At 48.9% G+C, this 16031-nt stretch overlaps 1 protein-coding gene across 5 annotated transcripts; it reads right to left on the bottom strand.

The window, feature by feature from the left end:
* Positions 1 to 1743: 1743 nt before the first annotated feature.
* Positions 1744 to 10722, bottom strand: mvp.L (major vault protein L homeolog). Of its 5 annotated transcripts, none has more exons than XM_018239985.2 (18): positions 10566 to 10722; positions 7752 to 7890; positions 7398 to 7593; positions 6814 to 6934; positions 6595 to 6726; positions 6359 to 6453; positions 5883 to 6119; positions 5243 to 5368; positions 4939 to 4989; positions 4713 to 4871; positions 4128 to 4366; positions 3812 to 4009; positions 3589 to 3733; positions 3300 to 3511; positions 2919 to 3035; positions 2633 to 2759; positions 2356 to 2544; positions 1744 to 2258 (listed from the first exon to the last, which is right to left on the bottom strand). In XM_018239985.2, the coding sequence occupies exons 2-18, from the start codon at positions 7871 to 7873 to the stop codon at positions 2124 to 2126; spliced, it is 2601 nt and encodes an 866-aa protein (XP_018095474.1). In that variant the 5' UTR covers positions 7874 to 7890; positions 10566 to 10722; the 3' UTR covers positions 1744 to 2123.
* Between the last annotated feature and the right edge of the window lie 5309 nt (positions 10723 to 16031).

Genomic DNA, 16031 nt, shown 5'->3' with positions numbered 1-16031 from the left:
TGGGGAACACAGAAGATAGATATGTTAGCCTCCAATCGCAACGCAAAGCTTCCACTCTACTGTTCCAGAACAAGAGAACCAAAGGCTGGACACGTGGACACAATAGTCGTACCATGGAACTTCAAGATGGTGTATGCCTTTCCACTGCTAGCTATTCTACCCAGAATAATCAGAAAACTGAAGCAGGCCAACACGACCATAATTCTCATTGGCCAAACAGGGTATGGTACACAGATCTCATCAAGTTATCAATCGCCAGACATTGGCCCTTAACACTCATACCCAATCTGCTAACATTAGGCCCAATCAAGCACTCCAACTTGGCTATGCTCCGATTGACTGCGTGGCTCTTGAGACCGACTGGTGGACGCAACACGGGTTCTCACAGAAAGCCAACAATCTAATAATAGAACATACCATAGGATTTGGAGAACCTTCTTAATCTGGGGCAGGCAGAGGAGCATCTGTTGGGAGGACACAACCACAACGGAGGTGGTGGAATTCATGAGGGAGGGGTTCCGGAAGGGACTTGGACTCTGCACCCTAAAGACACAGGTGTCGGCACTGGTGGAACTGACATACCAAATGGGCAGATAACCCCACTGCAACAGTTCATCAGCGGTGTAACCATGGCCAGACCCCTTCTTAGGGAACCCCTGGCAACATGGAGCTTACCACTGGTTCTAACAACAACTACCTTTTGAACCCTTATTGACATGTGAACTCAAGTGGTTATCACTGAAGGTTATCTTCCTGATATCACTTCAGCAAAACGAGTATTTGAGATAGCAGCACTTTCCTGCAAAGAACCATGGCTTACCCTCGATTAGGACAAAGTGATACTCGGAACCACACCATTTCAAAAGTGGTAAAAGAACATCACATGAACCAGGATATAATTTTACCCTCTTTCTGTCCAAGTCCGTCCAATGAGAAGGAGAGGAAGCTACAGAAACTGGACGTGGTCTGTGCGCTCAGCATTTATCTCAAGCTGATTACAGACGCTCAGACACTCTCCTTGTCTCCTACGTGCAGTAAAAGGACTGTAGCAGTTGTCTAGTTGACACTATCAATACGACCTATGACAACAGGAGCATTCGCAGACCATTTGCAGTTAAAGCCCATTCTACAAGGGCACAAAGCACATCGTGGGCTCTGCAGAACATGCAAGGGCAGAACAAATCTGCCAGGCAGCTACTTGGGTGTCACCCAACACATTCATTACATTTTACAAGTTGAACGTTTATACTTCTCAGTCGGCCGCGTTTGGCCAAAAAGTTCTACAGGCTGCGGTGAGACCATGTATACTAAACCACTGAAGTTACCCACCCATGAGAGGGAAAGCTTTTGGACATCCCCTAGTGCATTGACAGGAAAAGGACAAGATAAGGGTTTTTCAGTGTGTACAAAATCCCTTTTTCTTTATTCTTTGGCATTTTCATCGGAAGGTACAAAAGCAACAGGATTTGGGGGCCACGTGTAATAACCAGGTCTGAGCTTTTATTGGCTGGTTTCTCAGCCAATCAGCTATAATAACCTGATGCATGTCATTCCCAGACCAACCAGCAGATGGCGGAGAGATACAGCTAAAGGCACAAGCCCAGTCTGTTCCCTGGATGCTCACAACTGGGTCTGGACACGGGAAGAACTGGGGAATTGGTTTCATCAGCCACAGGGCCCTTTGTGGCCCCAAGCTCAACTGTGTGTGTTACACTAATGCCCTGTAAGAATCATACTCACAGCTACCAAATAGACAAGTTTATTGCACCGGTTGGGCTCTGGGGCCCTGCACTCAGTAATAAGGCACCATACATAGAGCCAGAAATATTTTACAGTAACAGCAGACAGTACAGGGTTAATATGAGCACAAGGTGGGGGTGGAGACAGAAAAGGTTAACTTCATATTTGGAGGCCCAGCAGCATAAAGAGGAAACCTTTATATAAAGCTCAGAGCCCGACAGTCACATGACCAGGGGTTCTGTATTGCGGTGCAGAGATGCGTGGGGGCGGGACTGACAGAGCGGAGCAGCAGTGCAGGGCTCAGTGCATTATGTTTTAGGGAGCAGCAGAGGTGCTACGGGATTAATAGCACAATCCTGCTGGGAGTGTGGCCCCTTGGGCCCTTAATCGGACTCCTTCTCCTGGGCAGGTTTGCTGGTCAGTCCCAGAAGGCCGTGGGCGGTGCTGAAGAGGTTTATGGGAGTTGATCCATCGGTGATTAGTGTGGACTGGATGCCCAGACCCCTCAGCATTTTCACCTGTGGGAGAGAGTGGGGGAAGGGTGAGACTCAGGGGCCACAGACACAAGCAGTACTTGGGGCCACAGTGGCCCTGGGCAATGATGTAATGACCCACCTGCAGCTCCGGCCCAGCCAGGGCGATGTCCCGCAGGGTGCCTGAGCCAATCGACTCGACCATCTCCCGAAACTTCTTGATTTCGATCTCGGCCAATTCCTGGGTCTTCTGCACCTCCAGTTTGTTCTTGTCCTGCAAGTAGCGCAACTCCTCACTCCGGGCCTGGCGCAACCGCTGCAGCTCCGCATCCTGCAAAGTCAAATAGAACTGCGTCAGCCCCGCCTCCCAGGAACTCACAGAAACCTGCATCTGATTGGTTCTCACAACCTTCACTCACCGTCTCAATGGCCAAAGCTTCAGCGCGCAGTTTGGCCTGTAGCACCGCCCCCTCGCCCTCGATTCTGGCAGCTTCTGCCTTAGACTCCGCCTCCGCCTTGGCTGCACCGGTGCTTTCCACTATGGTACTGTGGGAGAGATGTGGGCACAGGAGCACAAGGGTCACACAGAATGTAGGGAAGTCAGAGACAGGGACTGGGTGCTAGGGACAGAGCCAGCAACTGGGGGACAGGGCCAGTCCAGCGACAGGGTACTAGGGCCAGTGAGAGGTTACTTAGATACTGTACCTCAGCGCCTCCAGTTCCAGCAGCTCCTTCCGCGCTTTCTCAGCCTCTGCCTGGTCTGTGATTCGCTGCCTCTCCAAGCGACCCTTGGCTTCCTGCTCCAGCCTCTCCGCCTCATGCCTGGGGAATAAGTCAGAATAACATGGAATCACCACTGGGGGTCGCTGTGCAACTGTTCTGCACTAATAGGCCTGAGCAATAAAGCTGAAATATAAGAAAAGGCCACAAGATGTCGCTCTGTGACACATTAGCAGCTGCTGCCTATGGTGCAATACAGATAATGGCCACAGGGTGTCACTGTGTAAGTACCGAGCATGATGCAGCGACTCTTCAGCTCAAGCCTGACGGTGTGTGCAGGGATTTGCAGTTGGACATCCCGCTTACCTTGCAGTTGCCTCCTGGGAGTTGGTGGTTATTTCAATGGCAAGTTGGACACTTTTCTGCAGAGCATCGCGCGTGCGCTGATCCACCGGCTCCACAGTCTGAATGTCGACGCTGGTGATGATCAAGTTGTTCTGGGGGAACCTGAAGGAGTTGCGGATCTTCATGGCCTCATCAAAGCCAAAGACGGCCGAGCAAATGATCCGATTGGAGTTCTGCAGGTGCAATTGAGGGAATGAGATGGGGGCTGGTGTGGGAGGGGTGGGGGCAACAGTCTGCACTGCTCACGCACCTTGTGGAAGTCGTCGAACTGCACCGACGCCACAGCACCTCGGATTCGGGAAGCGATGGCTTTACAGGCGTCGCCCACAAAATCAGGAACAGTGAAAAGCTTTGAGGCCTCAGCCGGGTCCTTCCTGTCCTTAATATCAAAGTGCCTGGCGGGACAGAGATAGGGGGCTGGATTAACAGGGCATCATCCCACCAATGAGATAAGAGCGTGGGAGTGGCCTCACCAGTTGTACGAGAGCTTGATCTGCAGTCGCGCATGGTCGGCCGTCTCAATGTTAATGATGTCGGTGCAGAAGTCGGGCCCCAGGAGGAGGCAAATGGCTTTAATGACATTGGCACGCTTGGGGGTGGAGCCGGAGAGGCTCAGAACTGTGAACTGTTCATCAGGACCAAGTACCACCAGCTCCGGCCCAAACACCACTCTGGGGGGAGGAGACAAAAGGGAAAGGTCAGCGGGTACAGTGCTACGCAATATGTTGGCGCTATATAAATACATGTTAATAATAATAATATGGTTCCTAGAGGAACAGATTCACTCACCGAGATTTCTTCTCCCGGTAGTCGTAGACCTGCACGGCAGCGTTATGGGGCACCCGGTAGGTGACTGCCCGAGTCTTGTCTCTTGGCTGCACCTCTTGTGCCTGACCCTGTCTCTCAGATCTGTCAGCCAAAGGGTCTTTCCCAGAAGCCAAGAGGGTCTCCACATTGGCCGGCAGCTCCTTCTCCCACAACTCTTCATCTTGTGTCAGCATGTAGCTCTGTCCCACCACCGCCCGCACCTGCAAATGAGCAACATGGGGCACAAATGAACAACATGGGGCACAAATGAACAACATGGGGCACAAATGAACAACATGCCATCACATTCTCACCCTCTGGCACTTTCAAAGAGGTCACCAAGGAGACAGTAATGGGTTAATTCATGTCCCTAAACTGCCCCAAAAAGTACAAGAACCCCATAACCAATTCCTCCAGGAACTTTACAGGCTAAGGAAGTGTTACCATTAACAAACATGGCCGATTTGGAACACAACAGGCCCAACAACCTACCCTGCATTTCCTGTAGCTATTAAAGAGACAGTACCCTGCTCATGTCAGGGACTCATGGAGCCCAATTCTTCTTACTTTGCCAGTTTTGATGTCCCTGACGTAGATGCCTTCGTTCTCATCCAGGGGAATGGCCTCCCTTCTCACCACCACCTCTACTTCCACAGGGGGGACGTACTCAATGGGGCCACGGATCATCCAGCGGTCTCCAGGCTTGCGCTCCACCTCGGTGCCCTCCTACATAGGACAGGGAAGAGTAAGAGGAAGGAACGGCCCATTAGACATAGGAAGAACAGATACTCACACTCACTGGCACTTCCTTCTCTTTCCTCCGCTTCTTCCGGGGCCCAGAAGCCTTTGATGGAAACAGAACAGTGAACTCCACCCTCTCAAGCTATAACCCCGCCCAAAGAGAAGGTACCCAGATGCCCCTGGTGTGTATATATGGGAGAATGAAAATTAGCCCCTAGAAACAATTAGCCTCAAACTGAAGGCATCTCCCAGTACAACCCTGAGGGGAAGTCACTTGTTATTTGTATAACCCTCTTTGCCCACGGGTCCTGAATAGGAAATATGAATTCATATAGAGTGCCACTGTGTGGCCTCACCTCATCCTTGTCTTCCAACACCTGCAGAGCCCTCAGAACCAAGCCTTCCTCCTCCGACAAGATATAGACGTCTTGGATCCCATACTCCAAGCTCTCCCCAGGCTGAAGGAAGAAGGACTTCTCGCCCTGTAGGGAAGGGGAGGAGCAAGGACAGCGGGAAGTCAGTAATATCTTCTTGGAGCCAAATACCCCTCCATCAACTGCCCCGCTCACAGAATCCCATTCTTTCCCCCAGTACGTGCCTACTGTCATAGTCCTACCCTTTCTTGTCTCCTCCATCTCTGCTTCCTCCTACACTCCAATGTATTGTGAAGTATGGGAATCACTCACGACAGCAGATTAACTGCAATTATGCTGTTTATTGTGTCACCACACGACATGTTTCAGACCTCTTGGCCCTTTTCCTACACTCCAACCCTTCCCCATGCTCCACCCACAGTCACTCAGTTTTCTCCTCCCCATGCTCCACCCACAGTCACTCAGCTTTCTCCTCCCCATGCTCCACCCACATTCTCTCAGCTTTTTCGTGCCCATGTTCCACCCACTGTCCCTCAAAATAACCCACAACCCCTCAGCTTCCCATCCTAATCCTCTTTGCATAGCCCTCCTATTATGGATTATAGTGTCCCCAATTAGTCACCTTGACAACCCTTTTCTGCCCCAGCTGAGGTTTCCCATCTTCTCCCACTGGATCCAGAATGACGCAGTACTGCCTGCTGTTCAGGGTGGTTATGTCCACGACTCCCACCACCTCCTCGTACACATTGGGGATATAGGCCTCCGTGTCTTCCATGGTCACCAGCCATTCCTCTCCTGTTCGGCGGAGGTTCCCCTTGTCGCCGCGGAAGGTTTTGGTTGCTCGGATGTGCAGAGCTCTCTGTGGCAGGGCACGGGTTTAGAGAATAAGCCCATGGGTGGTTGGGAAAAGTCATAGTAAATAACAGAGGAGGGGGACTGCTTAAAGGTGTTATGGGACCATGGGTGATGACAAGACCAGGAGAAGACAAATAGGCACTGGCCATTAGGTGGCACTGTGAGCAGCTATTACGTCTCTAGGTGGCTCCAATAAGAGCCAACAATTCCTCTACTTAGAATTAACAGGCAACAGAGACTTACCTTGTCTGTTAGTACAAAGGCATCAACAATGTCCACCACCTCCTCAAATACTCCAGGGAGATAGGCACCCACCTTCTTAACCAGCCACTCCTCACCTGCAAGAAGGAGAGACAGCATGAGCCTGAGGGATGGCGGATGCCAGTAATGGAGAAGCAGTGGTAGAAGACATAGGTATTTAGGTGGCACCACACAACATCAAGATGGAAGCAGCCAGCCAATGACAAGATAAACGAGACCTGTGACTCTGTCCCGCTCCTCGCGGTCCTTGCACTCTTTACGGGCTCGCAGGCGGATGGCTTGGTTATGGCGGATGACAGTGGCCTGGATGGTCTGTACCACCTCAACCTCCTTCCGGGGGATGTAGGTTCCTGTAAGAAGATGAAGGGTAAAGGTCACTCCCTCCAGACTGAGGCCAGTTCCGTGTCAGTGGCGGTGGCCATATATTGGCTTCTTACCTGGTCCCTCAAAAAGCCACTCGTCCCCGGCCACATATTTGCCACTTTCATCTTCTAAGTCCAGCAGCGCTTTTAGATGCAAGGCAGTGTTGGCAAGAACCACAGTGAGGGGGGTGATGCCCTAGGGAAGAAGGAGCAGCAGATTAGGGCACAGCTCGTTTACTTCCTGATACTTCAGATCTCAATTAGGCAGCCATACGATCGGACCACCTTCCATTGCTTGGGCCCCTGCTGGATTAGAGTGGTGCTGCCCTGTTGGTTCTACTAAGCTGTGCTTGTAATTTAAATTCCTTAAACTCAATAGCTTGATGTTCTTCCTCACAACCAGGGATTTATATCCCACCCCCATGGCAGCTGCCCCTTCCCGTGTGCCACCACCTCCCTGTCCTGCCAGCTGTCGGCTTAGCCAGAATCTCATTCCTAGCAGTGATTGGTTGTTCTCTTGACCTCTCAATATTGTGTGGAGACCCTTACCCAGAAGCACTCGGCTGCATGAAAGTTCCTCTAGTGATAATCATGGAAACTTCCATAGAGACAAACACGCCAAGGCCCCATTACTGCACATGATACATATATGTACTCACCAGCTGCAGCTCCTCCCCAGGGTACAGGGGAAATGGGTCCTGGGTCAGTCGGATCTCCTTGTCTCCATGGCTGAGCTTGGCCTGTCCTACGTCATCAAACAGAACTTTCTCCTCCGAGTCCCTCTGCACAGGATTCTGGATCACACAGTAATGGCGAGGGGGCACCATGACCATGCGCTGGGGGTGATGCAGGACCCTGCCGGAGTGTTGGCAAAGATATCAACCCAAAGCCTGGCCACATCCATGTGCTGTAGCCTATTGTCCCATCTCTGGATCTGTACACAGCACCCACCTCTGTATTCCCATGGGTTCCCCCTAGTGTCCCACCTCTGTATTCCCATGGAACGGACTTACCTCTCATTGTCCTGTCGGATGTAGGTCTTGGGCCCAGTCTCCACCCGGGAGATGTTACTGTTCTGATCCAAGACATGGATGTAGCAGTATGGAGGGATGCGGATAATGGATTCCTCACTCATCTTGAACGTTTATAACCCTAAAGAGGAAACAAAGGAGCATCACGTGACTCTCTACTTCCTTTCTAGCACAGACACAGCAGGCCAGTCTTGCTTTATGGGAGAGAGCCCAGATACACAGTATGAGAGCAGCTCACTGGCCGCACCGCTAGGTCCCACCTAAACCCAACTGGTTACTTGGCCCAGACGCAGACAGTACTGGTTTCCATGCAGCCCTGTAACACGGGACTGAGCTTATGGCTTACTTTGTATGTATGGAACAGTGTCATACCTTCACACTCACTAGCGCACCCACAATCCTACACAGGAAGTGTGCAAGTGGGAGGGCCTAAACCACAGCAACTTTGTTATAATCTGACTCATCTGCCACAGGCCAATCGAATCACTTTCTGCCTGTGTGCACAATCCCCTGCACTGTGTATTCTCTGGGTTACACAATCCCCTGCACTGTGTATTCTCTGGGTTACACTATCCCCTGCACTGTGTATTCTCTGGGTTACACAATCCCCTGCACTGTGTATTCTCTGGGTTACACAATCCCCTGCACTGTGTATTCTCTGGGTTACACAATCCCCTGCACTGTGTATTCTCTGGGTTACACTATCCCCTGCACTGTGTATTCTCTGGGTTACACAATCCCCTGCACTGTGTATTCTCTGGGTTACACAATCCCCTGCACTGTGTATTCTCTGGGTTACACTATCCCCTGCACTGTGTATTCTCTGGGTTACACAATCCCCTGCACTGTGTATTCTCTGGGTTACACAATCCCCTGCACTGTGTATTCTCTGGGTCACACAATCCCCTGCACTGTGTATTCTCTGGGTTACACTGTCCCCTGCACTGTGTATTCTCTGGGTTACACAATCCCCTGCACTGTGTATTCTCTGGGTTACACTGTCCCCTGCACTGTGTATTCTCTGGGTCACACAATCCCCTGCACTGTGTATTCTCTGGGTCACACAATCCCCTGCACTGTGTATTCTCTGGGTTACACAATCCCCTGCACTGTGTATTCTCTGGGTTACACAATCCCCTGCACTGTGTATTCTCTGGGTCACACAATCCCCTGCACTGTGTATTCTCTGGGTTACACAATCCCCTGCACTGTGTATTCTCTGGGTTACACTGTCCCCTGCACTGTGTATTCTCTGGGTCACACAATCCCCTGCACTGTGTATTCTCTGGGTTACACTGTCCCCTGCACTGTGTATTCTCTGGGTCACACAATCCCCTGCACTGTGTATTCTCTGGGTTACACTGTCCCCTGCACTGTGTATTCTCTGGGTCACACAATCCCCTGCACTGTGTATTCTCTGGGTTACACAATCCCCTGCACTGTGTATTCTCTGGGTCACACAATCCCCTGCACTGTGTATTCTCTGGGTTACACAATCCCCTGCACTGTGTATTCTCTGGGTTAGACAATCCTGTGTTAGTGCTGAGGGCAGTTGTTTGTGCAGGTGATTGTGTTGGTGTCACACACAGGGGATGGCGGATACAGAAGAGACACAAAAGCAAATGAAGCGAATGACATGGGGGAGGGGCAGGACACACAGGTGATACAGGTGAGTCACTGAGCAAATAGCAGGTGTTTATGGAGGGAGGGTTAATGATCTGCAGCACAAATGAGGGAGAGGCACAGACTGACAGACTGACTGACAGACGAGCTGCTGAGATGAAGGAGCTGATGTCAGTTATGGGGGCGGGGTGAGAGGGAAGAGAAAGGAAAGACTTGTTCGTAGTTAAAACCCCGGGTACCACTCACCTCTCAGGATCCCGCTGGAATAAGAGACAGGACTGTCAGTGACTCGAGTTCATTCGGTAACTACCTCTCCTAACCCCGCCCACCTTTAGATCATGTGACGTCACCCAGCCATTCGCTCCTGAGACTTTTATTCCGGGGATTCCCCGTTCGCTGCGTTATTTCCAGTATAGCCCCGCCCCCTACCACAGAGCGTCACTGCCAGTGAGGGGCGTGTCACACGGGGGATATAACAGTGGGGGCTACAGCTACGTCAGTTTGATCTGATTGGCTGATGCGCAGGCAGAGCTTTGGGTGGCCCTATGGGGCCCGGAAGTGTTGGGCAGAACAGGTCCGGGCACATTTGCAGCTGAACAATAGAGACTGGGGGCAGTTACACATTAACACTGGGAGCGGCTCAGTCTCAGGCCCCATTTCCCTATTGTTTATCTGCAACTTCCCATGAACCGGCCTCTCCCACAATGCACCGCCGCAGCCTCAGGGGGAGGAGTCCGTGACCAATAGTCTCCTCACACAATTGTCTCTCACATTATTATAACTTTATTCTCGTCTTGTGACTGGGACTTAAAGCTTTTTCTTTTACTGAACTTTCAAATTCACCCCCCCCCACTGTATGGAATGGGGGAGTGTCCTGTTGCCATAGCGACAGCTTTGTGTCAGTGCAACTCCCAGCAACCCTCCCCTCCCCCCCTCTGATACTGGTTGATGAACTACAAGTCTCTGGGGCCCCAAATAAAGGACTGGCTGTAAAGTGAGAGGTAAGTGGGGCCGGGCAGCTCTAGACTTGGGCCCCAGACACAGAGAAACCCCAGGTCTGTACATCTACTCCCCGCACCCCTCTCACCAACCACTTTCTACTTCAGTTTTAGGGAAGGAAATAGAATTTCAGTGGGAAATAAGTGTATTATTAGGGCACCCCCTGTGTCTTACCTGCAACTCCCGTGTGCAACTCCCAGCAAGTCTCTCGCACAGGAACAACTGGCTGAAGCCACTGGGCTACAGGGCGGAGTCAATTGAAGGGATCGTCACTGGGCTCAGACCCGGCCCATAAAACTCTCCCCTACTGGTCGCAACTCCCCGCACCCTCTGTCTCCAGTTACACTTTGTATTAGTCACTTTTTCAGTTAAGATCAAGTGCAGTGTCTGTTCTTATGGCAACTAAGGGGTGTCTGACAGTTGCCCCTCACTGACAGAAGCACCTGATCCTCTGCTCGTTTAGAGTGTGAGCCCTGCGCCCGGCGAGTCACAGTGAGACACTGAGGGGAAACCTTAATAAGTCGCACTTGTGCCCCGGCCCTTTTGGCTCAGAGATGAGATTGACCCCCAGGACAAAGTACAGATGTGGGAGGAGGATGAGTGGCCATTAGGCTCCTCCCCTGAACCCCAGCCCTATGAGGCCACACCCAGTTTTTGGGACCTCCACTTGTGTCCTGCCTCCTCCTTGACCTTTCGGCAGGAGGGGAACAGATAAAGGGACCCCCCCCCATAGCTTGAGGAGCCCGAAGATTCCCGATACATTTGCACATTTTGGCGACTTTGGACTCTTTGAAGTACGAACCTTTTTGCACGTGTTGCACTTTTGTCTTTGTACTGTGGCTTTAGGGTCTGGCCGTGCAATAAAGGTGACCAATTGCACAAGTGCTGCTGAGTGAGATATTGTGTGTGTCACACTGGCCCCTAGAAAGCCTCACAGTGGCCCAGGGCCAATGAGGGAAATGAATGAGTTATTGGGGCAATAAAGTCACAGGAATACAATTAGCTGCTGCACAGGAGCCAAAACATTGCACAAACCTGTGGGGAAAGTTACATATTGTGCAACTGCCTCTATGTGCTCAGTACAACTGACTGTCACACAGGGGATCATGGGAAATGCTGCTCTAGAAAGGGGCTGCCTGTGGCCAATCACTGACAAGGCGCCAGACAAGGTGTAAGTGTATTTGTCTCTTCTCCTCAGACCCAGGGTGTTGGTACATGAGGTCAAACAGAGATTGGGTCCTACAGTCTGAGGTGCCCAGTGACTCACTCACTACTTGCCCAATACTTTACTCATTCAGTGCCCCGATAAGGAAAGATCTTTACACAACTTGCCCATGTCACTTGGCACAATCATTTCCCTTATCAGACTTTATACTGTCAACTCCGACCTCTATATACACTCACCTGTCACTATATACTCACCTGTCACTATATACACTCACCTGTGTATATACACTCACCTGTGTATATACACTCACCTGTGTATATACACTCACCTGTCACTATATACTCACCTGTGTATATACACTCACCTGTCACTATACACACTCACCTGTCTGTATATTCACCTTTCACTATATACACTCACCTGTCACTATATTCACCTTTCACTATATACACTCCCTTATCAGACTTTGTATATAGAGGTTGGAGGTGACAGTATAAAGTCTAATAAGGGAGTGTATATAGTGAAAGGTGAATATACAGACAGGTGAGTGTATATAAAGGCAGGTGAGTATATAGTGACAGGTGACTGTATATAGAGGTCGGAGGTGATAGTATAGTCACCTGTCACTATATACTCACCTGTGTATATACACTTACCTGCCTCTATATACAGTCACCTGTCACTATATACTCACCTGTCCCTATACACACTCACCTGCCTTTATATACACTCACCTGTCTGTATATTCACCTTTCACTATATACACTCCCTTATCAGACTTTATACTGTCACCTCCGACCTCTATATACACTCACCTGTGTATATACACTCACCTACCTCTATATACAGTCACCTGTCACTATATACTCACCTGTGTATATACACTCAATCTCTATATACAGTCACCTGTCCCTATACACACTCATCTGTCCATATATTCACCTGTCCCTATATACCACTGAACTGTCACTATACACCTGTCACTATATACACACTCACAGGCTCTTTATACTCATCTGTCTATATACTCACCTGTCACTATATACACTCACCTGTCACTATATACACATTTACTTGTCACTATACACATTCACAGGCTCTTTATACTCACCTGTCACTATATACTCACCTGCCCCTATATACTCACAACTGAATCTATATACACACTCACCTGTAACTATACACACTCACCTGTCACTATACACACTCACCTGTCACTATATACTCACCACATCACTTATTGTCAGCACCAGTCAGTAGTTTCTTTATTAGGACATGGGCTCTGAGCCCAAACATGAGGCAACGTTTCTTGCCGTCCTCGGTCTTTTCTCCAGCCACTCAGACACCTGTGCTGTTATTTATACAATGTCTCACAGTGACCCCTAGTGATATTTTCTGGAAATACTAATGTTTCACATTTGCAAACCACCATCATTGTGTCAATTAAATAAATACAAAAGTGTTTCTCTAGAACTTTGTGCATAAAGTCCTTTTATCTTTAAAATGTCCATTCATTTTCTAGTGATGAAAAGCGTTTAGCTGTAAAAAAGACATAATTATCCCTTCGATAAAAATACAATATAAAACCAATTGGGTTAAAAACAATTCAACGATATATTTTACTCAAATCATATTCCCTGTTGAGGCCACGGGGAGCCAACGTTTCCAATGTTCTGATCCATCTCGCTTCCTTCTTTAGTAACATTTTCCCTCTATTTCCTCCTCTCCTCGTATTTTCGGAACGCTATTATTTGGTATTTTAATTGATGTACCTAGGGATGAGCGAATTTTTTCGCCGAAAACATGACGCCCATAGACGCCATAGATGTATGGCATCGTGCGCCAAAATAAAAAGACCCCGGCGGCAAATTTTTGGCGAAACGAATTTGGTCAAATTCGCCCATCCCTAGTTGTACCCCATTGCCTGCAACAAGAAAATAGTTTGCAACTGCTTGGTCACTTATTTTAGTATTTATTGTGCACTTGTGTTCTCTTATTCGCTCCTTAGCGCTTCTTGTGGTTTGTCCAACATAGGATAACGCACACGGACACTTAATTACATACGCTACGTAAATACTTTCACAGGTATAGTAGCCATTGATTTTAATTGTCGTACCTTTCCTTGGGTGATATAATATCTCTCCTTTTAGGCAATTTGAGCTTTACATTAATAGTAAAAAGATGCAGGTTGAGAGTGTTGCTCCATTAAATAATGGTACCAGTCTGGTTGTAACAGATACAGATAAGGCAAATGTGTTAAATCAGTTCTTTTCTTCAGTGTATACAATAGAGGAGTGTGAGTTCCCAGGCTCACTTTATAGCTGCACTGATGGCTCAGCTCAATCTAGTCAGTTGCTGACTCAGGATATGATTCATAAAGCTTTAATAGAAATTAATGTAAACAAGCCTCCAGGGCCTGATGGCATACACCCCCGGGTTCTAAGAGACGTCTGTGGTGGGCAAATTATTTGAAGGCTTGTTAAGGGATCACATTCAAAATGTTGTCCTAGTGAATGTCATTATGAGCAGCAATCAGCATGGCTTTATGAAGGATAGGTCATGTCAGACTAATTTGATTGCTTTTTATGATGAGGTAAGTAAGATTCTGGATAGTGGGGGGGCAGTAGATGTGATCTATTTGGATTTTGCCAAAGCGTTTGATACTGTGCCCCACAAACAGGGCCGCCATCAGGGGGGGACAGGGGGGACAAGCGTACCAGGCCCGTGCATGAAGGGGGGCCCGGCAGCGCTGCATTTTTTGAAGATCCGGCCCCCCCTTACGAGCGCCCGAGCCGTACGTCTTGCCTCTTGCGTTGCCGAATGCGGAAGCACCGAAAAGCCGAAGCCGATGCGCCGAAAAGACCCGAAGTCACGGAAAAAGCCGAAGTCCCGAAGTCACAAAGCGCCGAAAAGACCCGAAGTCACGAAAACAGCCGAAATTGAAGTCCTGAAGCGGTGAAAAGACCCAAAGTTACGAAAGGAGGCGAAGTTGAAGTACTGAAGCCATGAGTTCAATCCTACTGAACACCAGTTTGTGTTTTTTTTTTAATCCCCTGGCCACCAATGTATTATTTTAATATTCTATTGGCCCCTGCCACCAATCTTTTTTTCAAAACATTTTTTTTGGGGCCCCAATTTTTTTTTTAACTCGTAAGGGGCCCCTTGCCACCATTGTTTTTTTTTGTTTTTAAAAAAAAAAAAAAAAATTAATTTTTTTTTTGGCGGCCCCAATTTTTTTTTAACTTGTAAGGGGGCCCCTGCCACCAGTTTTTTTTTCAAAAAAAGTTTTTTTACATTTTTTTCGGGATCCCAATTTGTTTTTAACTTATAAGGGGGCCCCTGCCGCCAATGTTTTTTTTTTTTTTCAAATTTTTTTTTGGGGCCCCAATTTGTTTTTAACATATAAGGGGGCCCCTGCCACCAGTTTGTTTTTTTTAAAAAAATTTTGTTGGGGCCCCAAGTTTTTTTTAACTTATAAGGGGGCCCCTGCCACCAATGTTTTTACAACTTGTGTGGGGGGGGTTACTTTTTTAGCGCTGATGTCTGTGTGGTCTTTTAACTGTGATGTGGAGTGGGCGGGATATGGGGTGGAGCTTGGTCGTCAGTGTGGGCGGGGCCCAGGGGGCCCCAAAAATTTTGTTGTACGGGGCCCCGTGATTTCTAATGGCGGCCCTGCCCACAAACGACTGCTTTCTAAACTAAGGTCTGTTGGGCTTAATGAAGTCGTTTGCACATGGATAGGAAACTGGCTACAGGATCGGGTACAGAGGGTGGTTGTTAATGGGACATTCTCTACTTGAATATGCCGTACAGTTTTGGTCTCCATCACTCAAACAGGACATTATTGTATTAGAGAGGGGACAGAGAAGGGCAACTAAGCTGGTAAAGGGAAAATCTTAGCTATGAGGAAAGACTGGCCAAATTGGGGAATGTTCACTCTGGAGAAGAGGCGCTTAAGGGGTGATATGATAACTATGTATAAATATATAAGGGGATCATATAATAATCTCTCTAATGATTTATTTACCAGTAGGTCTTTCCAGCTGACACAAGGTCACCCATTCCGATTAGAAGAAAAGAGGTTCCGCCTAAATATTGGGAAGGGGTTTGTTACAGTGAGAGCTGTGAAGATGTGGAATTGTCTCCCTGAATCAGTGGTACAGGCTGATACATTAGATAGGTACAAGGAAGGGTCGGATGCTTTATTCACCAGTAGCTCCTCCCAGCAGACAGGAGGGAGCCAATGAGATTAGAGGAGGGAAAGGGGTGTTACAGGGAGAGCTGGGAAGTGAATCAGTGGTACAGGCTGATACATTAGATAGGTACAAGGAAGGGTCGGATGCTTTATTCACCAGTAGCTCCTCCCAGCAGACAGGAGGGAGCCAATGAGATTAGAGGAGGGAAAGGGGTGTTACAGGGAGAGCTGGGAAGTGAATCAGGGGTACAGGCTGATACATTAGATAGGTACAAGG

Source organism: Xenopus laevis, chromosome 9_10L, assembly GCF_017654675.1.
Source record: "Xenopus laevis strain J_2021 chromosome 9_10L, Xenopus_laevis_v10.1, whole genome shotgun sequence".
Taxonomy (NCBI): Eukaryota; Metazoa; Chordata; class Amphibia; order Anura; family Pipidae; genus Xenopus; species Xenopus laevis.
Note: the sequence above shows the minus strand (reverse complement) of the source record. Positions and strands in the feature narration are given on the sequence as shown.

What these genes read in the sequence shown, in the direction of transcription:
- mvp.L (XM_018239985.2), bottom strand. Translation starts at nt 7,873, where the DNA reads ATGAGTGAGGAATCCATTATCCGCATCCCTCCATACTGCTACATCCAT. An exon ending in CCTTTGTACTAACAGACAAG is followed by an intron (nt 6,120 to 6,358) that starts GTAAGTCTCTGT and finishes GCCCTGCCACAG; the next exon opens with AGAGCTCTGCACATCCGAGC. An exon ending in AGTTCGACGACTTCCACAAG is followed by an intron (nt 3,512 to 3,588) that starts GTGCGTGAGCAG and finishes TTGCACCTGCAG; the next exon opens with AACTCCAATCGGATCATTTG.